The sequence below is a fragment of the Cetorhinus maximus genome, chromosome 14 (genome assembly GCF_964194155.1).
Source record: "Cetorhinus maximus chromosome 14, sCetMax3.hap1.1, whole genome shotgun sequence".
In the NCBI taxonomy this organism is placed as follows: domain Eukaryota; kingdom Metazoa; phylum Chordata; class Chondrichthyes; order Lamniformes; family Cetorhinidae; genus Cetorhinus; species Cetorhinus maximus.
Window position 1 is genome coordinate 25,825,257 of NC_135892.1, and position 27,154 is coordinate 25,852,410.

The following is a 27,154-nucleotide window of genomic DNA, read 5'->3' on the forward strand; positions in this document are numbered from 1 at the left end:
ACTAATGGTAGAGCAATTAAAATTGGAGAAGCTAAAGAGGCCAAAATTAGAGGAGCACAGCTCTGTTGGAGGACTGTGGGGCTTGAGGGGCTAGGCCAGGGGGGAATTTGAAAATAAGAATGAGAATTTTGAAATCGGGGTGTTGTTTAACCAGAAGCCAGTGTAGGTCAACAAGCACAGGGGGTGATGGCTGAGTGGGACTCGGTGTGAGTAAGGATGTGGGCAGCAGAGTTTTGGATGATTTCAAGCTTACTCGAATCATTAAACCTTTGACAAGATTAGTTATCATGAAATTGCCATGTTACTTTCACATATCTCCTACCAGCTGGCTGAGATATGGTACTGGTGGAGAGCAGAGTGCAGACACCACATTCCTGCTTGTTGGCAGAAAGATTTTGTATTAAAGACCTGAGAATTGAAGAGTGAAGGGGAAAGAATTGCGAACACAAAACTAAATATTAAACAATTGGATCTAATTTAAGTACTGACTATCTTCCTTGCTCTGTAATCTAGTTAGGAAGAGTGTTTGCTGAATTCTAGTACTTAAATGCAGTTAGAGAAATGTGCAAAAATGAACTCTGAATGAATTTGAAGGAAATGAACTCTTGATGACTACAATCCTTAAGTAGACCAAGATTTTTGCGGGGAAGATTTGCTTCATCTTTGCCAACAAAATCCAGCCTGTAATCCTTTGAAGAATATATGTCAAGAGGAGGATATATATATATATATACACACACACACACATTTGGGATGGCCATTACCTCCTCTGAACTATAGACTATGGGAGCCAGGCAAATACAAGTTATAGGGAGATTGTCCTTGTATGATTTGTTAGTGAAGGAAAGACCTAAACATAATTTTACGGAGGGGATCTGGTAAAGGTGATATTCCACACATTGGGTGGAATTTTCCGTTCTGGCGACGAAGTGCAGTGGCGAGCGGGAAAGGTGGCATGGCTCCTGCTGACTGGCTTGGTGGATTGCCACGCTGGATCATCCGCCTTTTAGCTCATTATGTATGCATAAACGTGCAGCATGCTGTTTCTTGTGGTGGGGCAGGTTGGGGTTCGTCGGCTCTGCCGTTACCTCCAGGATGCCGGAGCTCAGGCCATTCATCCCCTTTGAAGAGTAGGTGGCAGAGCTGGCTGGTGAGGAATGGGACCATGCCTACACCGAAGGCAAGATCGGCGTCCCCAACAAGCCAGTGAGGCTACATGTACAGGTCTTCATCCACCTGTCGAAACTGTGAGTGCTTTTTGATGTGGGTGACTATTCAGGCAATCACTAATTTTCTCCTCTCTATTACAGGTACCAGCAAGAAAAGCTGGAGGGACATTGCCAGCCAGCTCATCAATCCCAGCCCCAGACCACCTCAGATGAAGATTCTGAGGACCCATTAGATGCAGAGCTGTCACAGCACCCTCTTCCGGCGCAGAGAGACACACCTCTGTGGCATCTAAGAGCAGGCTTGGGGTCACCATCTGGTGAGCACAGCACAGATTCTGGTCCACAGCAGGTGGAGTGACCGCCAAGGTCACCGACATTTGGAGGACTGCTGGAGGCCAGACATCTGCTGAGTCCGGGTCCGAAGATGAATCTCTGGCTCCAAAGACAGACAGAGGCACATCAGGCAGGGTTGTCAGAGTCCGTAACCAGATTGGAACGGAGGATGGAGGAGTCCGTCAATGTTCAGCATGATGTCTTGACCCCTACATGCCAGTGCATTGAGGTCACCATTGAAAGGGCAGTGACTGCCATGGAGGCCTTGGTCCAGCATTTTCTGCCGGATGTGCGCGAGGACCAGCACACCATCACTTCAGCCATGAGAACGTTCCAGCAGTGGCTAGGCGAGAGGGGGACGGGGTACCTCGATCTCCCTCCAGGAGCCCTTTCTCCTAAAGGAGTCAAGGAGGTGCCCTTGGGCACCCACAGGGAGGAGGAGCATCAGCCAGACACCTTGGGGCAATCCACCTAGGACTCTTGTGGGCTATCCACCCACTCCAAGTCCCCTCTGCCTGTGACCCCTTCAACTGCAGATCCTCAGGCCAAGGAGGGTGCACGTGCCCCACAGCAGGAGACCCAAAGCAGGCCAAGGCCCTCCAGAGGACACCTGCCAAGGTCATCACAGACAACAGGGCATAGCAGTCAGCAGGTTGCCTCCACCTCTACTGAGGATGTCAGGATGCACCTAGACGTAGCAGTAGGGTAAGAAAAGTTAAGAAATTTTGAGATCACAAAGATGACACGGGTGTTCCCAATCTGTGTATACTTTGCACATATGTAAATATCTTTTAGTTTGTGTGAACTTCTCATCTAGTGAATGGCTCTTCTATCTGGTGCAATGTTTAGAGTCATACAAGTGTAGCAGATGCATCCCCCATCCTCACATATCTCCTGTCATGTGCTTCAGGTCATGGTGTCTCACACCATCTCATTACAGTGCGTCGCCTTTCTGTGCACATCAGGGACATGGGCAAGGCCTCTGGCTCCAGGAAAATGGTGATTGGGCAATGCATATCTGAGATTTGCATCAGAGAATCATATCATGTGGCTTCATGAGTTTAGATGTTGCAGTCTGGTTTATTCACCTGATGCCTCTACTCTGAGGAATGGTCCATGTGGTCCATATAGGTTTTAATGTCGAGCTGCATTGGAGTCAATCTCTTTCGGTGCATCTTTCAATCGCCTCCAAATAATGGTTGTCAGGTTTGAGTGTGGGTTACATATCTACCAACAATCGGGGATCTTATGTGCTCCTGCCGGCCTGCAGTGTTATGTCATGTCCGTGTTTACAGCTAGACAGCAGCCCTGTAGTACTTCCTAGTTATCCACCTGCATAATGCAGAGCTATGGACCTTGCTAACACCCAGTGACTTCTGATTGCCTGCTAGAGGGCAATGACTGTGAGATCAGAGGTCTGTGTCAAGGCCCCAAATGACGGATTAACATGGCTTGCCCAAATCTCTGAGGCAGCTCTCCGGTGGGCAATCCACATGGTTATCTGATTGTAAGAATTTCATCAGTGTGCCTGGTTTTCGTGTGGACATCTGAGACTTCTGGAATGAAAATGTGGAAGCCTCAAATGGGATCAGAGCTAAGCTTCACTACATCTGATGTGTGCTGTTTGTTATCAAAGAATTAACTAATTAATGCCAAAATGCAGTGTCTGCATTCTCAGGCCCACAGATGCAAGGCTAGGCTGCACGGGAAGTTTGGATACTCCAGACAAAGGCACGGTCATGAATGATTGTCAGTCATCAGACAATGCTGTTGCGGAAGCGCTCTCAGTGTACACAAAGGTGACCTGACTCGCATCCATCACTGAGAGTGACAGATCACTGCATTCTAAAAAAATTACCTCATGCTATGGACTCAGTATGATGGTGGCGCCTGAGCACTAATCTTGCATGAGAGATTGCCTGTAGAGAGATCCCGCAGTCTGGATTGAGATTAGACCTCAGATGTCAAAGCGAGAACCAATGAGTGCTGATTGTCCTCCTTGAGGCACCTAGCAACACTCCAGGCATACTGCTACGAGTGCACTGAGATTGGAAATGCTGCTTCTGTCTCTTGAAGGGTGCCAAAGGCAGTGGAATGTTAGAGAGATGCTTAAAGAGACTGAACCATGTCTACTCTGCTTACAGTGCATGTTAGTGGAGTTATAATCCCATAACAGAGTGGCCATATGCTCCACAGGCTGTTTAGCATTTCAAGGATGAGGCCATGGTAATGATGAGCAAGATTGTAACTACTCTTTCTGAGATTGATGCCCTTCATTGAGATGCTGAGGATAGCAACAAAAGCGTTAATGTTGAGGCAGCATGGAGGGCATAGGTGAAAGAAGCTCATCTGAGCAAGTCGTCATCATCGTCCTGGAACCTTGTGGCTATAAGGATCTCATGGGCATGTCTGTCGTGTCTGGCCCATGCTATGGCCTCCTCCTCTGGAGTGCTAGCTTCCTCATCCTCATCGAGCTCAGCCCTCTCAACATCCTCCTCATCAGAGGATATGTGTAGCTCCTCCATCTCTTGATCTGGCAAGTCATCCCCCCTTTGTAGCGCGAGGTTGTGTAGAGCGCAGCAAACCACGATGATGCGGGCGACCCTCTGGGGAGAATACTAGAGAGTGCCGCCTGACTGATCCAGACATCTGAAACGCATCTTCAACATGCCCAATGGTCTGCGCAATCAAGGAACGTGTTGCAGAATGAGCCGTATTGCATCTCTCCTCTGAGGCACTTTGTGACCGCTGAATAGACGTCATCAGCCATGTCTTTTGCGGGTAGCCTTTAGAATCAATGAGACAACCCTGGATGCGCTGACGGCCCTTGAAGATCTGTGGCACCTGCGAGTGACTCAAGATGTGAGAGTCATGCAAGCTCCCAGGTTTTCTCTCACAGACCTACATAATCTGCTTCTGCTGGTTACAGATCAGCTGCACTTTGAGAGAGTGGAAGCCTTTTTTGTTGATGAGTCATAGTGGTTGTTGCCAGAGAGCTCTTAAAAAGCCACACGTGTGCCGTCGATGGCAGCCTGCACCTGTAGGAAGCCGAAGATGTTGCAAACCCCACTGCTCTGGCAGCCTGGCTGGCTTCATCCAGGGAGAACTGGACGTAATTGTGAGCTTTGTCAAATAGGGCATTGGTTAACTCTCAGATCCATTTATGAGCAGATGCTTGGAATATGCTGCAGAGGTCCCTAGTGGAGCCCTGGAACGAGCCACTCGCAAAAATGTTCAGTGCGGCAGTCATCTTTAGTGCTACTGGCAATGGATGACCTCCCAGTCCCTGCGGAGTTAGCTTCGTCCCCAAGAATGTGGCAGATATGATCCACCACAGGCCTTGAAAAGCGAAGGCGTTTACAGCAGATCTGTAGGTATGAGAGGCGTTTTCAGTACACCTTAGGTCATGCCCAACGCCCCCGTGGAATGGGTCTGTCAGCCTCAGAGCCTTGGTCTTCATGGGGCCCCATTGACCCATGTTCCTCAGGGCGAGGCTCTTCCCTTTGCTCTGCCTAACGGCGACGAGCCCTTCATCATCTTTGATGAAGAGTCATACGGAGTCGAAACGTTAACTATTCCTCTCTGCAGATGCTGTCAGACCTGCTGAGTTTTTCCAGCTATTTTTGTTTTTGTTTCAGATTTCCAGCATCCGCAGTATTTTGCTTTTACCTTCATCTCCTCTGTTGCCTGTGTGCCAGGAAAAAGACAGTGTTGCTTGCTGCATCCATTCTCTACTCCTACTCGCACCTGTGGAAACATTGAACAGATACATGATTGTACATAATCTTGCAATGATCACCTTCCCATTGCAAGCTAGGGAGTCACTGTGAAGCCCTTGAATAACCCTCATTCCAGGCATTCCATCCTCAGATTGTTCCTTACAGCTATAGCACAGCCTTGAGCTTCACTGGAAGCGCTCCACCACCCAAATGCCCCAGGCATGACAGTTCTTTAAGAAAGGGATTTAAATCTGGATGAGTACAGCCAGGCACTAGCAGTGTTAGACAGGGCTCTGACAGACTGACTCCTTTAGATTAGACTAGAGCCCAAAATTGCACTAATGTAAGGACTGTAATCGAGGAGGTGCATGAAGCCTGGACCTGTCAGCTCCAGGTTGTGGAGGTCTTTGTGGCATTAGCCATATGCAGTTTGGCTGTTGTCCCTTTACAACTGGATTCTTCTGAGGGTTGCACTTTTGTCAGAGGGGGACAAATGTTCATTGGAACACAATTAAAATCTGGCCCCAGGGCAGAATGGAGTCTTACAAGAGTGTGCATCATGAGTTAAAGTGCCCAAATCCTTCAATTGGCATTTGAGTGTTCCCAACATGTCATAGCTGTGCAGTGATCTCCATTTAGCAAAGTGCAAATTAGTAGGGTGCCCCTTCACTCGGCCCAAAAGTGCAGTATTCGCCTCCGCCCACAAGCCCTTAGACCTCTCTCCTGTCAATTTTTTTTCATCGCTTGCTTTTGTACTTCATCATTGGATCAGCTTGCAATATACTGGTGCTCAGGTTTTATTATGAGACCCACTTCCAACCCCCCTCCCCCTATTAGCTTTGAAGTTCCTCCCATCGTGCTGGAAGAGCATAATGTGCAGGTTTCCCTCCCTCCAATCACTCTCCTTCCTCCACCTCTGATCCTAGATCGCATTGTGATTGTTATTGATATCCCTGTTCTCCTCCATGAACCGTTTGATGTTGGTGTCCTGATGACCCATGCCGACCTGACCCATTCCCATCTTGAAGCCCTATGCACAGTGATATACCGAGACATCCCCCGCCCCTCCATCCACAGCCATGAGACCATCGAGTGCCCCCCACTGTATTACCAGATGTACCACAGATGCTTCCCCTGACTGTTACTGTGCCACTGCATGACAGGACCAATCCAATGACCCCCAGGACCGACTTATGTGAAGGACTGACATAGCCCTGAACATCCTGCTGTGCACAACTGATGCAGGCCCTTCCTCTCCCTCTTTTGGGCCTAGGACAGGCTTGCCAAGCACAGCCCTCTAAATTGGTGCACAATTGCAGACCAGTTCTGGCCCTAACTGCCCACCCAACCATCCCCCCCCCCACTGCTCCCTGGTCATGTGTCTCTATGCACCCTTCCCCAGTCATGTCACCCACCAGTCATGTCTCTATGCACCCTTCCCCAGTGATTTCATCCCCACAGTCATGTGTCTCTGTGCACCCTTCCCCATTATTCCCCCTCCCCACAGTCATGTGTCTGTGTGCACCCTTCCCCAGTGATTTCACCCCCCCCCCAGTCATGTGTCTCTGTGCACTCTTCACCAGTCATTCCCCTCCCCATAATCATGTGTCTTTGTGCACCCTTCCCCAGTCATTTCACCCCTCCCCCAGTCACATGTGTCTGTCCACCCTTCCTCCCAGGGCCCAGTCAACCACCCTCACATCAAGCCTTTGCCTTCCAGCTCGTTCCCTTGCCTTTGTCTTGTCTCACCACCCCGTCCCCCAGTCAAGCCTTTGCTTTCCAGGGCCCAGCCCCCACCCCTTGCTTTCTTGCTGGTTTTGCCCGAGCAACCTTGGCATGGAGTTGGAGCAGTGGTGAGTGCAGCGCAGTGAAAGGTAGGCGAGCGCTGCGCACACAAACCTCAAAGTCATGAGTGAAGTGCAGTTTGTCAGGTGCATGTCATTTATATCCAGTTGTGATTCACGGCGGTCTATTTTGATGCCGGTGTGGCTGTTTGATCTGGAGGGGGGCGTAATTCCATACTATAATGAGTACTCATGATATTCAAATCCATGTAAATGTGTTTCCTGACAAGACGCAGTGGGCTACCTGACCCACCAAAAAGTAGGGAGTGGAAAATTTAAACCTATTTTTGCACCTGACTTTTGGCCACGCTCCTAATTTTCCCATTCCGACTGACATGATGCCCACCACTGGTGGGACTGGAAAATTCCACCCATAATTTCCTTGTATTTGTATTTTCTGTGAGTGGATGTTGTACTTTCCAATTTTAATATTTTGGAAATACTAAGTACAGTGCTGTATTACTGTTGTACAAAATGTGAATGATGTCATATGTCACACTTTGCTCTGTATAACCTGAAGCTAGTTTCTAAACATTTACTGATGTAATCTCACTTTTAACCCACACAGGCATCGACTTGTCAGAGAGCCTACAGTACCCAGATTTCAGTGTTGTCGTCCTCTACAAAAAAGTTATTATTGGCTTTGGCTTCATGGTTCCTGATGTGAAATACAACCAGGCTTATATATCCTTCCTGCTGGTTCACCCCGAATGGAGGAGAGCTGGGATTGCAACCTTCATGATTTACCACCTCATTCAGGTTAGGCTGTTACATCACATTAACTGTATAATAGTCTCATACAATTAATGGAGCTGTATCATGGCTCGTGTTGGCGATTAAAAATCCTTCCCACCCCTGAGGTCTAAGACCTGTGGCTTAGTCAAAGGTTTAAAATTTGAACTTTGTCTTCGTTGAAGGTAGAAGTTGTAACATACAGTCTTTAAAAATATATAACTTGCATTACTATAAGTAACCATGGAACATGTCTCATCTTGGAGTGTCTCACTCTATCAGACTCCATAGTTATCCTTGGCCGATTCTCATGTTTAGGCATCACATCATTGTGCACATGTTGCTGTCAGTTCTGTTTCTGTGCAGTTGAAGTCATCCAACTACCAACAGTGTCTTAATGGTTGGCTAATGGAGTCTGTTTTACACCAGATTTGTTTGAATTATGCATCTTTGCTGAAAATTCTTAAGGGGTGAATTCCTGTAAGGATGTTCCTGCTTGCCTGCCCTAACTTGGTGAGGGTGAAGCATGCATAAAGCTGTTTTTCCAGGGCTCTTGTGTTGAGGCTGTGGAGGACAAGTGGGTGAACCTTTGCAAAAATACTTCCACTGTTCTCACCCTCAGGTACTTTATCCCTTGTCAGATAGAGTATATGATTCTATACTGCAGTTGTTCATTTTGAATGCAGGTTCTTGTTTATCCACACACTCTCACTCTTCTACTGCTTTACAGACTTGCATGGGGAAGGATGTGACTCTCCATGTCTCTGCCAGTAACTCTGCTATGCTGCTGTATCAGAAGTTTGGATTCAAGGCTGAAGAATACATCTTGGATTTCTATGACAAGTATCACCCCTTGGAAAGCAAGCAGTGCAAACATGCATTTCTTCTCCGATTGCGGAGATGATCTTTTGGAATCCAGTTAATGTAAAATTAAAGAACAGACGTTGTGCTTTGAAGGGTCAGACCCTGACAAACCCTCTTTTGACGTGAACTTGCAAAGCACAGACAATTAAGTAGAAATAATGTCCACAAATACCATTACGTTTTTAGATTGCCTTTTGAAGAAACTTTATGACATGTTTTGCAGAGCCATTCTGGCATAAATCATTACAGAATTTACACAAAATTCACAGTTGCCCAGCAGCAAGTGAAGAATTCCCATTAAACCTGTGTAATGCGCTGCGATATTCTGAGCCATCAGCAAAACAAATAAAGGGAAAGAACACAAATGAGCATTTGTACTTTTTTCAGGTGAGGCATGTGGAAAGAATTTTTTTATATATATTCATTCGTGGAATGTGGGTGTTGCTGGCTGGGCCAGCATTTATTGCCCTTGAGAAAATGATGGTGAACTGCCACCTTGAACCACTGTAGTCCATGTGTAGGTAGGAAGTTCCAGGATTTTGACCCAGTGACAGTGAAGGAACGGCGATATAATTCCAAGTCAGGATGGTGTGTGGCACGGAGGGGAGCTTGGAGATGGTGATGTTCCCATGCATCTGCTGCCCTTGTCCTTCTAGGTGGTAGAGGTTGCGGGTTTGGAAGGTTCTGTTTAAGGAGCCAGGGTGAGTTGCTGCAGTACATCTGGTACATACTGCTGCCATTGTGTGCCGTTGGTGAAGGGAGTGAATATTTAAAATCGTGGATGGGGTGCCACCCAGAAATGCACCAGAATTGCATAAATGATTCTTTAAATACTTTGCAGGATAGTTACAGATCAGCATTACCCAAGTGTTTGTGTTTGGTGTCATCAAGTTCTTTAAAACGGAGGAAAAGTTATATTTTGTCCTCAATAGGTAACTTGTATGGTCTCATTTCTTCAACTTAGCAATGCCACCAATCCCATTTTACTTGTCTTGATATGATGGCGTGAGAGTAGTTGTTTATTAGGACAGGTAAATCTGCAACATTTCTGCTCCCAAGGTAGCTGCTGCTCTGTTAATCACAAGTTTAATGTTATGATCCCCAACTGAGGTTATCACTGGACAAGCCTGATCCTAGGGCGGAACTCAGCTTGATAGATCCTAACTTTTATTTGTTTGTTTAGATACGTGGAGAGTAGCTACTGAACAGAGTCACAGGAATTAGCTGATGAACTCTTAACAAAAGAATTAAAACATTTATTCAACAAGAAAAGATGAACTATATTACAATACTCCTTCACCCGCAACTAATACTTTACAGATATATAGAGTTTTGTAAGGATAGCACAAGTTACCAATTGGCAGCCTGTAGTCAGACACACCACACTCTGAAACCAATTGACAGATGCCACCTCAACCAGATGTTATGGATCTCTCCTCAACTCCCCCGACACACTTGTCACACCGTTAGCCAACCGGTTTCACTGAACTCCGTCTTCCACACGAGGGTTTCCAATCTCCACTTTCCAAGACCTCGCCTTGGAATCTTGTCCCAAACTGACACTTTCTCTCCTCCAAGGTTTCAAACTCTCCTTCCAACGTTCCTCTTCCCTGGGTCACCACATGCGTTCAAGCTTTCTTCCACGCATTCTCTCTTGCCAACTCAGCTGTCAACAGTACACCACTGCTTCACATGCCCATAGCAAAGAGTTACAAACCTTCAGCCGTCTCTCTGAACTTTCTGGCCTCTTGCAAGCTGTTCTTGGTTTAAATCTGCATTCTGCAGCTTTTATCTCTTTAAATCTGAAGCTTGGAGCCTTTCTCTCTGCCCCTCACTCTTAACTTCACTCAACATGCCCTTTTCCAGGTTCCTGTCCTTCCCTTTCACTAGAAAGTATTTTTGGGACTTTCTCCTGTTCCATTCCCCTGGATTTGGGGACTTTCTCCTTTAGCTTGGGACTGGCTATCTGTCCCTTCTTGGTGGCTTCTGTTCGGCAGCTGTCTTCAAACTGAACTTAAAACTCCTGTTTCTTTAGTTTTTCTGTGTGTGTCTGTGGGAGGGACCTGCCTCTCTGGACCCAGGTTGCTAGGCAACAGCCCAGTTTCTCTCCTCATTTGTTTAACTTAGCTGCAACAGTCATAAACCTCTCATTAGAAATGCAGGCACCTTTTAAAGTGAAAATAAAACTCAATTTGACCTTTTCTTAACACACACATACAGAAATATAAATCAAACTTAAACATTAAAGTTAAAACTCATTCTTAACACCCACAAATACCAATATAACTTACTTAAATTATCTCTATTTCCTAACATTAACAAAGCACATCTACTGCAGGTTAGGACAGATAGTAATTGAGAGAAAGAACTTGCAATTTATATAATGCTGTTCATGACTTTACGATATCCTGAAGTATTTTACAGCCAATGAAGTACTTTTTAAATGTAGCCACTGTTGTAGGAACTGCACAATTTCTGCACAGCAAGGACCCACAAATAGCAATGTGATAGTGATCAGATAATTTGTTTCAGTAATGTTGGTTGAGGGATAAGTCTTGGCCTGGACACTAAGAAATCACCTACTCTTCAAAATAATGACATGGGTTCTTTTACATCCACGAGAGGCAGACAGCGCTTCAGTTTGACATCTCATCTGAAAGATAGCAAATCGAATCGTGCAGCACTCCCTCTGTACTGCACTGCATGCAGTACCAGCCTAAATTTTGTGCTCAACTCTCTGGAGTGGGACTTGAACCCACAACCTTCTGACAGATATGAGAGTGCGACCCACTGATTCTTTAAATTTTCAGAGCAGTTAAAATATGAAGCAATCATCTTAACTGACTTGTAATAAATTTGCAGGGACAAATTTGTGTCAACAACTGTATTCTGCTTTTGAATAAAATCACACATGGCAAAGAAACAAAAGCACACAAGTGCCCCACAACAGTGTGTTGGAAAGACATAAGGTAAAATTAGCAAGGAACCACTTGAGAACCCGTATTTTCATAATGAATTTTCATGCAAATCTGACCAAACTCTTGCCACATTCAAGAGGTCAACTTTGGGTTTCTTGGGAAGCAGTGTATTTGGTGTTTCAGGTTCTTGTAACTGAGAAGCCCAATGTAGACACTTTGTAGGGAGCTTGGATTCCATTAAACCACTTTGTTGTACTATAACTTTATTTCAGAAAAAACACTTCTGAAAAAAAAAGAAACAAATTAGATAAAGGTTTTTATTTTTCATTCGATTAAGATAAGCACATCTAAGGCTACATTATAAATTGTTTGCTACAAAATGTTTATAGAGTTCTATGGAAAATTAGTGCAATCCTTGGATTTACAATAGAATTTTTTCATGACACTTATCAAAGACTTGCTGGATCAAAGGTAACTGAAGATTCCATGTATGAGCTTGTTTTTTGAATATCTTGTTTGAAAACCAGATCGAGACCAACAGTCAATTTCATAAAGAACAGGGAAATGGACTCTCCTCCCTCTCGCTCTCCTTGATGAAACATCTGGACTGAGTTACTGGTTAGGAGCTCATTTTGGCTTTGGCTGAAGAGTGGGGATAGAATTGTGAGTGTTCCAAAACAAGCAACAACGGCCTCCAGAAACATACAGCTGCAGGACACTGATTCTCTGAAAGTCAGAGCTTGCTTTCTCTATTGAAACTTTCTTGAAAACGTTTGCACTGAATACCTCACAAACCTTTGGTGCTGAATGTGTCTAAACCTTCAAGCGAGCATTAAAAGTCATCCAGGCTGACATGCTTGGTCTTGGTGAATTTATCTAACATTCCCTGTCCCATTTTTGCAGCAAACAATAAGGTTAGTTGGTCATTGCCAGTCTTGACAGCCAAATCATATGCTGTTAAAGCTTTATCATTTTTCTTCTTTATACTTGCATTGCAGCTGTAAGAAATTGAAAAAACTATTAGACTGATTTGACTGTACATCTTTATTGAAGACAGTACTTTATTCACCAGCCTTTATCATCTTGCATCTACTACTTCCTCTGACCAATAACTTTGTACCTTCCTCTCTCTGGTCCACTGCCTTATGCTGAGCTACAGTTCTCCAGGTGCCAGTTGCTTTGCCAGGCCTCGTCCATATGACCATTCTTCATGCAAATCCGTCAGTGAATTCTGGCTAATGCACCTCTTCTACCGGCACCCCTTCTTCAAGACACTAAGGCCCAGGTTAGTACCCTCTCTGTCACCCTGGCTAAGTTGGGTATACACAGCACAGCCCAATGATTAAATTTCAGACCCTTGGTACTAAATGTCTGTTTTCCCAATGAACCACTTGTAACTATTTACTCCCTATACCTACTGTCACAGAATCTAACAGCATAATTTCAGACCCTTGGTACTAAATGTCTGTTTTCCCAATGAACCACTTGTAACTATTTACTCCCTATACCTACTGTCACAGAATTTAACAGCATAAAAAGAGACCACCTGGCCAACCAGGCTCTTTGAAAGAGCTATCCAATTAGTCTCACTGTCCTGCTCTTTCCCCCATAAACACTCATTGGAAAATTATTTAATATAAATTGTAAAAAGGAAACCTACCCAAGTAAAACGGCCGCACATTTCACTCCTTGAGCTCCCATCTCAGCGGCCTCATGAAGAGCAGTGTTATTCAGGCTATATTTGAAGAAAACAATAAAAATAAATTTTAAATATTGGATTAGTGTCTTCAAACTGAGCTATGAAACCAAAAAAGGGGCATAAGTTTAACTAAGTCTGTCAGCAAAGCAGTGTATTCTAATGAGTTTTTAGTGATTAGGCAGCAACAGGTAAATGGTTCTCCTAAGTTAGGCATGCACTTGCTACATTGCCAAGTTTGCAACCACTGTAGCAAAAAACATGACATGAGAAACTGGATGGGACCATAGTCAACTCAAGGCCTGGTCTATTTGCGTAAGCAAAATCAATTTGCCTGAGGTACCTTACTCCTTGACTGTCTCATTTCCTGCAAAGATTGGCTGGCCCTCTGTGAAGTGTCTCTGTGACCTGATAATGTTGTTGCATCAACAGATTAGATACGACAGAGACAGAGAAACTGGAGAAGAATTGAGTTCTCACAGGGAAGCAAGGTCTGAGGAAGTGTAGTCAAGGTATCTGTGGGAGTCTGTGGGTTTGTAGTGAATATTAGTAGATAGTCTATCCCCAGAAATGGAGACAGAGAAGTCGAGGAAGAGACCGAGATGGATCAGGTGAATTATGTGGCAGGAGGCCAGAGGAGCATAAACGCCAGAAGAGACCTGTTGGGTTGAATGGCCTGTTCCTGCGCTGTAAATTCTATATTGACAGTGTGGCAAAAATCTGGAACGCCCTCACTTGATAGTGCTCAGTCTGTAATTTTTAACTTTCGCTCCCTGGCACTCTAATCCATTTCCCCAATACAGCAGAGGCCAGTTTAAATATGCAGATTGGGCTCCAAGGAAATTATCAGGGCCAATCTGCTGTTTTAAGCTGACTAAGGGGAGCAGTGATGGTTTTCCAATAGGCCAAACCTGCTGGGAACAGTAGCTAGGGCCAGAATGAGCAGGAGTACATGGAAACCTTGTTCCCCGTAAGCTGTACATGCACATGATCACACAAAAGGTACCATGCATTCAAACGAACAGGTTGCGCAAAGTGAAAAATATTTAGCGATGACATTGACCATTCTTGCCTAAACAACATCCCTCACCCTCTTCCCACTGATCGAGATTTCTGTTCCTTTCCCGTGGGTGGCATCCTGAAGTTGAAATGCCTGTTTATGTCCACTGGCCAGGCAGTGATTCCTGTCTGGTTTGCCTGGGGCTCTGATCTTACACAATTATGGTCCAGGAACTATGATCTCCCCAGGACATTGGCATGAGAGCTTGTCGTTCACCCTGGTCCCCACCACCACCCCCCACCTCACATGCATTGACCCCATCCCGTTAAAATCATGGCCACAGCAAACTGCCATTATTGAAAATACTTTCCAACTGTTTTAAACACTTTGGAACAAATGCACAAGCGTTTTTAAAATAAAAATTGATGGAGCTTTGTTTTGTTTGTAAATTCTTGAGAATGTTTCCTAGTAAGGTTCACAAATTACAGGAAAGTCCCTGCCTCATTTTAAAGCTGAATAGCTAGAAGTTATGACAGTGAAGACCTTTCCCCACACACTTGTTGCTGCAACCCAACATCATGCCAATAGTTCATGATATTTCAATGACAGGTAAATGTCACTTGTCTCATGATCAGATCATAAGAAATGGGAGCAGGAATAGGCCATTCAGCCCATCAAGCCTGTCTTCCATTCAGTACGATCATGGCTTATGATTGTGGCCCTAATTCCGCTTTCCTGCCTGTCCCCCCTTAACTCTTGACTCCTTCGTTAATCAAAAATCTAACTCAGCCTTGAATATATTCAATAATTCAGCCTCCACTGCTCTGGGGAAGAGAATTGCAAATGACCCTATAAGAGAAGAAATTTCTCTCCATCTCTGTCTTAAATGCGAGACTCCTTATTTTCAAACTGTGCTCCCTAGTTCTAAATTCCCGCATGAGGGGAAACATCCTGTCAGCATCTACCCTGTCAAGTCCCCTCAGAATCTTATGTTTCAATAAGATCACCTCTCATTCTTCGAAATTCCAATGAGTATAGGCCCAACTTGGTCAACCTTTCCTCATAAGACAACCCCTTCATCCCGGAAATTAGCCTAGTAGCACTGCCCAAAGGTAAAAGCGCAAACCAAACAGTTCCACTCCTTCAGATGCACTGAGCCCTGGAAAACTGAGTGCCTGTTTTTTTCTACTTACGGCCCTGACTGTTGGTTAATGTCTGCTCCCTTCTGCACCAGAACCGGGACCACCTCATGATGTTGATTCATCACGGCCACAGTTAAGGCTGGCCTGTCGTCATTGTTGCTGCAGTTTGGATCTGCTCCCTGGAGGAGGTCACAAATGCAGAGAGCACAATGTTTTTTTTAAATGGTAGAAGTAATGAGGTTATAAAAGAACACCTTCAGTAGTTTTATATAGAATCAAAGAGCACAAGAGGAAGCCATTTGGCTTAGCATGCCTTTGCTGCTCTCTGAAAGATCTGTTCAATTTCCCCATAGCCTTCTATTTTTTTCTTTTCCATTTCCTTTTGGAAAGTTACCATTGAATCTGCTTCCACCACCCTTTCAGGCAGTGCATTCCAGATCATTACAACTTGGTGCATAAAAAATTCTCATCTCTCCTCTGGCACTGATTATATTACATCTGTCTCCTCTGGTTACTGACTCACGTGCTATTATATAGAGCAATTCAGCATTCTCATTGATCAAATAGTACTAGAAGGAACTTACTTCATCAAGCAACTGCTGTATCTCTGAGACTCTCCCCAAGCCAGTTGGTCCCACTGCCTTCAGTAATTGTCTGTCATTGAGCTGCAGTAAGAGAGAGCAATACCACCATGCAGTTCATTCAAGACTCACGCACCACGTGTTCCAAGTACAGGAATGGTAGCATATAGATTATGTTACTGGACTAGTAATCCAGAGGTGTGAATTTAAATTCAGTTAGTAGCATTTTATTCCAGGCTTATTTAACTAACAGTATTGATGATCATGAAACTATCAGATTGTCGTAAAAGTCCAACTGGTTCACTAATGCCTCTTAAGAAGGAAATCTGCCGTCCTTACCTCGTCTGGCCTATATGTGACTCCAGAATCACAACAACATAGTTGACTCTTAACTGTCTTATTAAATGGCCTAGCAAACCATTCAATTATATCAAATTGCTACAATTAAAGTGTTTAATAAGAATAAAACTCGATAGACTATTTGGCATCAATGCAGGCATGACAAAGGTACACTCTGCAAAGTTCTCCTCACAAACTTAGAAGAATTTTTTTTTTACCCAAAGAGCGGTGAAAATGTGGAACTCACTACCACAGGAAATGGTTAAAGAGAATAGTATAGATTTAAGGGGAAGCTGGACAAACAAATGAGGGAGAAGGGAATAGATGGTTATGATGGTAGATTTAGATGAGGAAAGATGAGAGGAAGCTTGGTGGAGCATAAACACCGACATGGACTGGTTAGGCCAATGCCTATTTTTATGTTGTGTATCCTTTGTAATCGGAACTTTGTGCCAAAATTGGGAGAACAGTTCCACATACACTGATATAGCTTCAATTCTGTAAGACTATCAGCCAGGTGATTGCTCCAACACAGTCCCTGGATATGTCTTGTCCCTCTGACAGGACAGTCCCACCAAAGGTGGTGACAGTAGTAGACAGTTGGGAGGGAGGCATTAATTCTGAAACCCCCTGAAGTCTCATGACATCATGTCAAACATGGACTGTAGAGCCGAAGACTTGTGTTCCAGGACTAGCTGCACTTCTAGCCAAGCTGCTCCAGTATAGCTACAACACTAACATCTACCTGACAAAATGAAAAATTGCCCAGGTATGTCCTGTCCACAAGAAGTGGAATAAATCCAATCTAACCAATTCACTCTTATCAGCCCACATCATCAAGATGATGAAGGCGTCACTTATAGTGCTATCAAGTGGCACTTACTCATCAACAACCTGCTCACCAATACTCAGTTTGGGTTCCACCAGGGCCACTCAGCTCCAGACTTCATTATAGCCTTGGTCGAAACATGGACAAGTGAGTTGAATTCCAGAGGTGAGGTGGGGTGAGAGTGATTACCCTTGATGTCAAGGCAGCACCTGACCAAGTGTGGCACTAAGGAGTCCTAGCAAAAATTTAAATTAATGAAAGTGAAAACTCTCTACTTGCTGGAGTTAAACCTAGCCAAAAGAAAGATGGTTGTGGTTGTTGGAGGCCAGTCATCACAGCCCAATTACATTGCTGTAAGAGCTCCTAGGTCGAACCATCTTCAGCTGCTTCATCAATGACCTTACCTCCATTATAAGGTCAGAAGTCAGGATGTTCACTGATGATTGCACAGTGTTCAGCACTATTCTCAATTTCTCAGATACTGAAGCAGTCCAGGGTTAGGCTGATGTGGCAAGTAACACTGTGGTTACAAGAACAAGTCAGAGCTGGGTATTCTGCGGCAACTGACTCACCGCCTGGCTCCCCAAAGCCTGTCCACCAGCTACAAATCACCAGTCACAGTGTAATGGAATACTCTCCACTTGCCCTGATGAACACAGCTCCAATAACACTCAAAAGGCTCAACACCATCCTGGACAAAGCAGCCCACTTGATTAACACTCAATCCACCACCTCAAACATTCAATCCCTTCACCATTGATGCAATGTGGCTCCAGTGTGCACCATCCACAAGATGTACTGCAGCTTCTTTGACAAATCCGAGATCTCTACTACTTAGAAGGAAAAGCGCAGTAGACGCATGGGAACATCATCACTTCCAAGTCACACATCAGACTGACTTGGAAATATATTATTACTCCTTCATCATTACTGGGACAAAATCCTTGAATTCCCCACCTAACACTACTATAGAAATTGTTTCATCACGCAGTCTGCAGCTGGCTGTCCGCCTTCTTCTTAGGGCATTTAGTGATGGGCCTTGCCAGTGATGCTCACATCCCGTGAATGAATAAAAAAAGGAACAGACGTATTAAACAGAAAATTGGTTTGAAAGGTAAGATAATACTAAAAGTACTGGGTTTTAAAACTTTGAATCTAAGTTGTGCATTCTACACTACTTCCATTCTGTCATGCTCCTGGTGAAAGAAATGGTTGTTTTCCAGAATAATATTGGCATTAGACTTCACTCAAGTTATTTAGTGAGAATCTCACAGATATTTGTCTATATTATAAGGGATTCTGCATACCTCTGCTACTGTGGCTGTGCTGAATAAGGCAGAAGAAATCCTGAATCCTTATAAAAGTTGACACAAAGAAAGCAGGGATCCCAGTCAAATTGGTATCAAGGAACAAGTGCCCCAGTCAAATCAGCACTGAACTAGGAACAATGATGTGTCAGCCTGTCTTTTTAGAATATTCAAGCTATATTCTAAGTTCAAGACCACAAACTGGGTGAATTCTTCCGTGCTTCACTGAGGGAGTGTTGTGCTGTTGGAGGTACCATCTTTCGGCTAAGGAGCAAATAGAGGTCTGCTCATTTAGGTAGATATAAAGATTCCAATGCACTGTTCTCTTGGTGTTCTGACTCAACCAACACTACAACAAAGTATTGTAACATAAAAATCAATTGTCTCATTTGCTGTTTTGGGGAACTGGTTCCTTTATTGCCATCAGAGCTTACTAACTTGTTGGCTAAGGAAGATTGTGGGATTTTTTTTGCCGATACAAATGCCACTCCCAATAGTGATCAGCATTCAGCTTGATGATAAATTATCTGTGTATAAAACCTATTCTGACACAATAAGAAAATGTCTATTAATAACCTTGAGTAATGTGCCTTTTGCTGACCATGATTCATAAACTGTGTGCACTGTATTTCAGTGCTGAATATGCTCCTATTTCAGGGAGTAAGTACATGTTTGGTTAATGTGAAAAAATTATACAACCTGAAATGATACCAGAGCTGAGAAATTATAACAATCAGGCTGAACAGGCTGGAGCTGAAGGGAAGGCTAAGTGATGACCTAAAACAGGTTGTTATAATTCTGAAGGGGTTTGATAGGGTAGACATAAAGAAAATGTTTCCACTTGTAGAGAATCAAATCGGGGGTCATAAATATGAGATAGTCACTAACAAATCCAATAAGGAAGTCAGGAGAAACTTCTTTTACCAGAAAGTGGTTTGAAGTAGTTCAGGAGACTAACATAGATGTATTTAAGAGCAAGCTAGGTAAGTACGAGGGAGGTTCATGTGGAGCATAAACACTAATGCCGATTACGAAAACAGAATTACCTGGAAAAACTCAGCAGGTCTGGCAGCATCGGTGGAGAAGAAATCAGTCAACGTTTCGAGTCTTCATGACCCTTCGGCAGAACTGAAGCATAGTTAGGAGAAAGATGAAACATAAGCTGGTTTAAGGTGGGGGGGGCGGGGGGAGAGAGAGAAGTTGAGGATGTGGTGATTGTGGAGATACACAATCACCACACCCTCAACTTCTCTCTCTCCCCCCGCCCCCCCACCTTAAACCAGCTTATGTTTCATCTTTCTCCTAACTATGCTTCAGTTCTGCCGAAGGGTCATGAAGACTCGAAACGTTGACTGATTTCTTCTCCACCGATGCTGCCAGACCTGCTGAGTTTTTCCAGGTAATTCTGTTTTTGCTTTGGATTTCCAGCATCTGCAGTAGCTTTTAGCTTTTTGTTTTTATCACTAATACCGATTAATTGGGGCGAATGGCTTGTTTCGGTGCTATAATTTGTATCTACATATATATTGCTGTTGACAGAGTCCTACTATCTCAAACTCCCTCCCTGTCAATGTTCCATCAACAGTGTAAGGATGAGCCGCTGTGCAGCAATCAGGAATGTGCGTGCATTGGAACAAATAGGCCACGCACAAGCAATGTTCCTTAAGCATGTCAATTTTAAGGGGACCACGCAGTGCAACAAGTCGACTGCGTTTAGCAAACAGAAGTTAAAAGGAACATTGCTCCCTGTAATGTTCTGCTTGAAAAAGCTTCTCAAAACCCATTTTATGTACCACTTCAAAACCTCTAGCGAGGGTTGAACATATGATTATAAGAAATAAGAGCTCAAGATGACCATATGGCCTGCCGAACCTGCTGCACCATTCATGGCTTATTTTGGGCTTCAATTCTACTTTCCAGCCTACTCCCCCATATCCCTCGAATCCCTGAGAGACCAAAAATCTGTCCACTCAGCCTTAAATATATTCAATTATAGCGCATCCACAACTCTCTGGGGTAGAGAATTCCAAAGATTCATAACCCTTTGAAGAAATTTCTCCATCTTTGTTCTAAATGATCGACACCTTATCCTGAGACTGTGCCCCCTTGTTCCAGATTCCCCAGCAAGGGAAACAACATCCTAGAGTCTACCCTGTCAAACCCCTTCGTTATCTTGAGTATTTCAATGAGATCACCTCCCATTCTTCTAAACAGCAGAAAATATAGAGCCAATCTTTTCAGCCTTTTATCACAGGGCAACCCTCTCCTCCCAAGGGCCAATCTAATGAATCTTCGCTGTTCTGCCTCCAATGCAAGTAAATCCTTTTTTAAACATGGAGACCAAAATTACACACACTATTCCAGGTGTGGTCTCACCAAAGTCCTACATGATTGTAGCATGACTTCTTTATTCTTGTACTCCAATACTCTTGCAATAAAGGCCAACATGCCATTTGCTTTCCTAATTACTTGTACTTTCATGCAGACTTTTTGTGTTCCTTGTACAAGTGCAACCAAGACTCTCTGAACATCAACATTTACAAGTTCCACACCTTTTAAAAATATTCTGCTTTTCTGTTCTTATAACCAAAGTGAACAACCTCACACTTCCCACATTATACTCCATCTGCCACCTTGTTGCCCACTCACTTAACCTGTCTATATCTCTTTGCAGCCTCTTTGTGTCTTCCTCACAGCTTACATTTCCACCTAGCATTGTATCGTCAGCAAACTTAGATACATCACTCTCTTTCTCTTCCTCTAAGTTTCTAATATCGCTTCTAAGTAGTTGAGGTCCCAGCACTGATCTTTGCGGCACTCCACTAGTCACAGTTTGCTGACTTGAAAACACCTGTTTCTTGTTTTCTGTGACTTGCTTTGGTCAATTTTTCTATGTTATAGGGTCTGCTCATCTGTTACATCTGTCCTTGCCAACTACACTGTCTTCTGGTCACCAATGCCCCCAATTCTCATCATTTTCTTTAAATTCCTTCATGGCTTTGCCCCTCCCTTTCTCTGTAACCTTATACAGAACTGCTACTCACCCACCGCCCGCACCCCCAACCCTGCCATGAGAACACAATATCCAGGCTCTTGTACAGTCTGTCCATTTCAGTTCACCATTGGTGGCTGTAACTTCAGTCATCTTGACCCTAACATCTGGAATTTGCCCCTTAAAGTTCAACACCTCCCTTTCCGTCCTTAAGACACTCCTGAAAATCAAATAATTTGCCTTGATATCTCCTTCTTTGGCTAGCCTCCATTTTCATCAGTTATACCTCTGTGAAGGGTATTGGGATGTTTTTTCTTTGTTGAAGGCACTGTATAAATGCAGGTTTTTGCTGTATACGTGGATGTAACTAAGCAGCAATTGAGACAGCAACATGCACACTTTGTTAATAAAGCTGGCCTAAAGCTTCCCCATTCAAACATGATGACCATGGATGCAGAGACAGTGAAGAATCACGGTAACAATGCCTGAGTTTGGAGGTGGTAAGGTGACAGAGACAGAGTTTCAGAGACTATAGGACAAAAAAATGCATGGGTGAGTCATTTTCTTTTCAATCCTAAAGAGCAAAATTTTGACAGAGGTGGCTGAAGAGATAATTAAGAACATAAAATAGAAGTTAAGGTGAGTTTACCAACAGTAAACCAACAGTAGGCTCAGCAGTAGTATGGAAACAGCTGAAGGTTAGCATTCAGAAACACTTGTAAAGATTTCATCTGTATACTTTTATATAATGCCTTTAACATAATAAAACATCCTTTGGTGCTTCACAGCACCATCATAAAAATATGGCACTGAGCTACATAAGAATTTATTAGGGCAGATGATCCAAAGCCTGCCCAAAGGTAGATTTTAAGGAGTGTCTTAAAGGAGGATAGAGAGCTGGAGAAGTTTAGGAAGGGAATTCCAGAGCTTACCGAGGCGGTTAAAGACTTGGCCACCAATAGTGGAATGATTAAAACCAGAGATGCGCAAGAGGCTAGACTTAGATGAGTGCAGCTTTTCTTGGAGGAGTACGAGGCTAGAGGAGATTTTCCACTGTCGGTCTCTTTGGTGAGGTAGGATTAGGTGACTATATTTTCCAGTTGTCCTGGAGATGGTCTCATGACCACATTCCTATTTCCAACCCTGGGGTAATTTGGAAGCTGGAGGTGGGATCCTCAACTCTTGTTGGGTATTGTGCCGAATTGGAGACAGAATACTTGCTGCAGAGGAGCTCTCAAGGCTACTGCAGTGGAAGAAGTAGCTGCCAAGCTTACTGCATTCAGGGTGCATGTGGATGATTGAGGCCAACACCAGATCCCAGTGAAAATGTCGAAAGCGCAGTCAGCAAATACAGTAGTCAACCTACACTTGGACCACAGTACGATCTACTCAAGAGAGATTGAGGAATGGGTCAGGTCATGGCCTGATTCAGGTATGGGGGCATGCATCAGAGGTTGTGGAAGCCTGGGCCAGGAATGAGGATAGTACAGTGGGTAAGGATGTAAAATGGGTGTGAGTCATAAACTCTATATAAGTAAAAAGCATTTGCTACCACAGAGTGATCATAGTGAGGGCAGTGTTAATAGAGCGCTAAAGTTAGGAATTTGGTGCAAGTGTGAATTTCCTGTTGTTTCTCAAGCTGAAATTTAGTTTAACATTGAGAATTTGATTTAGAGTTTGAAAAACTGTAAAAGAAACTGCAAGCTAGTTAAGCTACTAGTTAACAGAAACTGCCTGTCAGGGCCAGCTAACCGTCAATCAGCTGAAAATGGTTGCCTGAATAGATGTTGATTATTGTGAGCAGGAAGTTGAGTTAGCAGTTGTAACTTGAGTAAGACATCAGCTCTATATAAGCAAACAGTATTTTATACTACACAGAGTGACCACAGAACTGAGTACAGAATTCACAAAATGCTAAAGTCAGGAATTTGGTACAAGTGGGAATTTGGTTCAGAGGGGAAACGAGGTGCTGCTTTTTATTTTTTTTTACGTACAGAAGCTGGTGTTTTTCTTTTAGGTGTTATTTCTGTTAAGTTAGTTAATTGTCTAATAAATAGAGGCATGGTAGGGCATCTCAATCCCATGGAATGCACATCCTGTGCTATGTGGAAACTCTAGAACACTCCTTTCCTCTTGGGCAACTATATGTGCAGCAGATGTTGTTAGTTGGAGGAGCTTGAACTCCAGTTTCAGAGCTTGAGGAGTAGCTGGCAATCACTGCAGTGCACCCATGAGGCTGAGAGCTATGCGGACAGCACATTTCTAGAAGTGGTCACCCTGTAGCTTAAGAGTGTGCGGGCAGAGAGAGTGGGTGACCACCAGGCAGTCCAGGAGGTCCAGGCAGGTAGTGCAAGAGTCCCCGGAGTGCATTGCGCACTCCAACTATATTCAATTTTAAAGGCTTGTGAGGGTATCGATTCCTCTGGGTAGTGAGGCCAGAGCAAAGTCTGTAACACCATGAGTGGTTTGGTTGTATATGAGGACAAGAGGAAAATCGGGAAAGCAATAGTGATAGAATATCCCCTAACTACAGAATTTTTTGTGCCCGTCGAACTGATTCCAAGATGCTATACTGCCTCCCTAGTACCTTGGGAGTGGCTTCAGAATATTCTGAGGGGGAAGGGTGAACAGTCAGAGTTCGTGCTCCAGATCGGTACCAACGACATAGGGTGAAAGAGGGACATGATCCTAAGCAGGACCTCAAATTTCTCCCGGAGCCGCGCGATTGTGGATGTAGGAATAGGAGGATAGAACAGATGAATGCATAGCTGGAGAGAGAGTGCAGGAGGCAAGGTTCCCTGGAGTGGTCAAGAACAAAGTCTGTTTGGTTAGAGCTAAGAAACAACAGAGATGCCATTACACTACAGGGTGTATTCTTTAGGCCACCAACTAGTGGGAAACACAGAGGTGCAAATTAGCAAGAAAATTTCAGGGGCTAAAACTATAGAGTAGTAATAATGGGGGACTCAATTATCCTAATATAAACTGGGATAGTAATAGTGTAAAGGGCAGAGAGGGGGAAGAGTTTCTAAAGTGTATTCAGGAGATTATTTTTGATCATTACGTTACCAGCCCAACAAGGAAAGAGACATTGCTGGATCTGGTTCTGGGGAAGGAGGTGGGTCTAGTGTCAGAAAGGAAACATTCAGGGAACAATGATCACAGTATCATAAGATTTAGATTAGCTATGGAAAAGGTCAAGGAGCAATCTAGAGTAAAAAGATACTTAATTGGAGGAGGGTCAATTTCACTGGCGTGAGAACGGATGTGTCCTGGGTAAATTGGAATCAAAGATTGGCAGGCAAAACTGTAATCGAACAATGGACTGCCTTTAAAGAGTCAGGGTGCATTCCCATCAAGGGGAAAGTACATAAGAACATATGAAATAGAAGCAGGAGTAGGTCATTCGGTTCCTAAAGCCTGCCCCGCCATTCAATAAGATCATGGCTGATTCGCCCCAGGCCTCAACTCCTCTTTCGTGCCAGCTCCTCACAGCCCTCAACTCCCCGATATTTCAAAAATCTATCTACCTCTTTAAATACTTTCAGTGATCTTTTCTACACAACTCTCTGAGGTAGAGAATTCCAGACATTCACTACCCCCAGAGAGATCTCATTTTAAATGAGTGTCCCCTTATTCTGTAACTTTGTCCCCTAGTTCAAGATTCACCCACTAGTGGAAACATCTTCTCAACCTCTACCCTATCAAGCCCTCAGAATTTTGTAAGTTTCAATAAGATCACCCCTCATTCTTCTAAACTCTAATGAATAAAGGCCTAACCTGTTTAGTTGTTCTTGATAAGTCAACCCCTTCATCCCAGGAATCAGCCTAGTGAATCTCTTTTGAACTGCCTCCAATTCCAGCATATCCTTTCTTAAATACAAAACTGTACACAGTACTCCAGGTGCGGCCTCAGCAACACCCTGTACAGTTGTAACAAGACATCCCTATTTTTAAACTCCAACCCCCTAGCAATACGGGCCAAAATTCCATTTGCCTTCTTAATTACTTGCTGCACCTGCATTCTAACCTTTGGTATTTCATGCACAAGAACACCCAGATCCCTCTGTGCTGCACTTTTTTGGAGTTTCTCTCCATTTAAATAATAGTCTGCCTTTTGATTCTTCCTACCAAAGTGCATGATCTCACACTTTCCTACACTAAACTCCATCTGTCAAGTTTTTGCCCACTCACTCAACCTGTCTATATCCCCTTGCAGATTCCATATGTCCTCATCACAACATGCCCTCCCACCTATTTTTATATCATTAGCAAATTTGGATACATTACATTCTGCCCCCTCCTCCAAGTCATTAATATAGATAGTAAATAACTGAGGCCCTAGGACTGATCCTTGTGGCACTCCACTAGTTATGTCTTTCCAACCTGAAAAAGACCCATTAACCCTGACTCTGTCTTTTGTGCGTTAACAAATCCTCAATCCATGGTAATACATTACCCCCAATACCGTGAACTCTTATCTTGTGCAATAACCTTTTATGTGGCACCTTATGGAATGCCTTCTGGAAATCCAAATACACTGCATCTACCGGTTCCCCTTTATCAACTCTGCTTGTTATATCCTCAAAGAACTCTAGCAATTTTGTCAAACATGATTTCCCTTTCACAAAACCATGTTGACTCTGTTTGATTGCGTTAAGCTTTTCTAAATGTCCTGCTATTTCTTCCTTAATAACGGACTCTAGCATTTTCCCAACGACAGATGTTAGGCTGACTGACCTATAGTTTCCTGCTTTTTGTCTCACTCCCTTCATGAACAGGGGCATCACATTAGCGGTTTCCAAACCACTGGGACCCTCCCGAAATTCAGTGAGTTCTGGAATATTTCGACCAATGCCTCCACTATCTCTGCAGCCACTTCCGTTAAGATCCTTGGGAGGCCATCAAGTCCTGGCAACTTGTCTACCTTTAGTCCCATTAGTTTCTCAAATACTTTGTCCCTCGTGACAGAGACTGTTACAAGATCTTTCCTTCCATTAACTACTTGCTTATCAGATAACTTTGGAATGTTTATAGTGTCCTCCACTGTGAAGACCGAAGCAAAATATTGGTTTAAATTATCTGCCATTATCAATTTTCCAGTCGCATCCTCCAAGGGTCCCACGTTCACTTTAGCTACTCTCTTTTTATATACTCGTAGAAGCTCTTGCTGTTTGTTATTAAATTTCTTGCCAATTTACTTTCATAATCAATTTTCTCCCTCTTTATTAGCTTTTTAGTCATCCGCTGCTGGTTCCTAAAAAATTCTCAATCCTCTGGCCTACTACTAGTTTTTGCTGCTTTGTCTGCCTTAGTTTTTGATTAGAGGCAACCAAAGCCACAGCTTGCTGGAAAGAGAGAGTAACATTAAGCAGTAAAAGTTTGTGCATTATAGATGTCAGGTTGAAAACCAGGCTGAAGTTAGAAAGTTCACATGGGAAGTGAAAAAAAGAATATGAGGGGCAAAGAGAGAGTATGAAAAGAGGTAGGCAGCTAACATGAAAGGGAATCCAAAAGTCAATTATCAGCATAAAAATAGTAAAAGTGTAGTAATAGAAAGATTGAGGCCAATTGGGGATCAAAAAGGAAACGTTCGCATGGAGACAAAGGGCAAGGTTGAGATACAAAATACTTTGCATTGGCTTTATAAAGGAAGAAGATGCTGCCGAAGTCATAATGAAAGAGGAGG

General features: G+C 43.7%; 2 protein-coding genes across 4 annotated transcripts in view; one reads left to right on the forward strand and one right to left on the reverse strand.

The window, feature by feature from the left end:
* Positions 1–9,026, forward strand: part of kat14 (lysine acetyltransferase 14) — a 74,736-nt gene extending 65,710 nt beyond the window's left edge. The window contains exons 9-10 of the mRNA XM_078556715.1: positions 7,634–7,824; positions 8,528–9,026. Coding sequence (XP_078412841.1) covers positions 7,634–7,824; positions 8,528–8,701 — 365 coding nt within the window. The 3' untranslated portion in view covers positions 8,702–9,026. The remainder of the gene's footprint in view (positions 1–7,633; positions 7,825–8,527) is intronic.
* Positions 9,027–11,825: 2,799 nt separating this feature from the next.
* dzank1 (double zinc ribbon and ankyrin repeat domains 1) overlaps positions 11,826–27,154 on the reverse strand; it is a 132,762-nt gene continuing 117,433 nt past the window's right edge. The window contains exons 18-22 of one of the 3 annotated variants that reach the window (XM_078556713.1): positions 16,002–16,082; positions 15,469–15,596; positions 13,240–13,314; positions 12,375–12,577; positions 11,826–11,862 (exon numbers count right to left, since the gene is read on the reverse strand). In XM_078556713.1, the coding sequence (XP_078412839.1) occupies positions 12,412–12,577; positions 13,240–13,314; positions 15,469–15,596; positions 16,002–16,082 (450 nt within the window). In that variant the 3' untranslated portion in view covers positions 11,826–11,862; positions 12,375–12,411. Of the gene's footprint in view, positions 12,578–13,239; positions 13,315–15,468; positions 15,597–16,001; positions 16,083–27,154 lie in introns of those variants that run through there. The other 2 variants (XM_078556712.1, XM_078556714.1) reach the window with 2 other exon arrangements.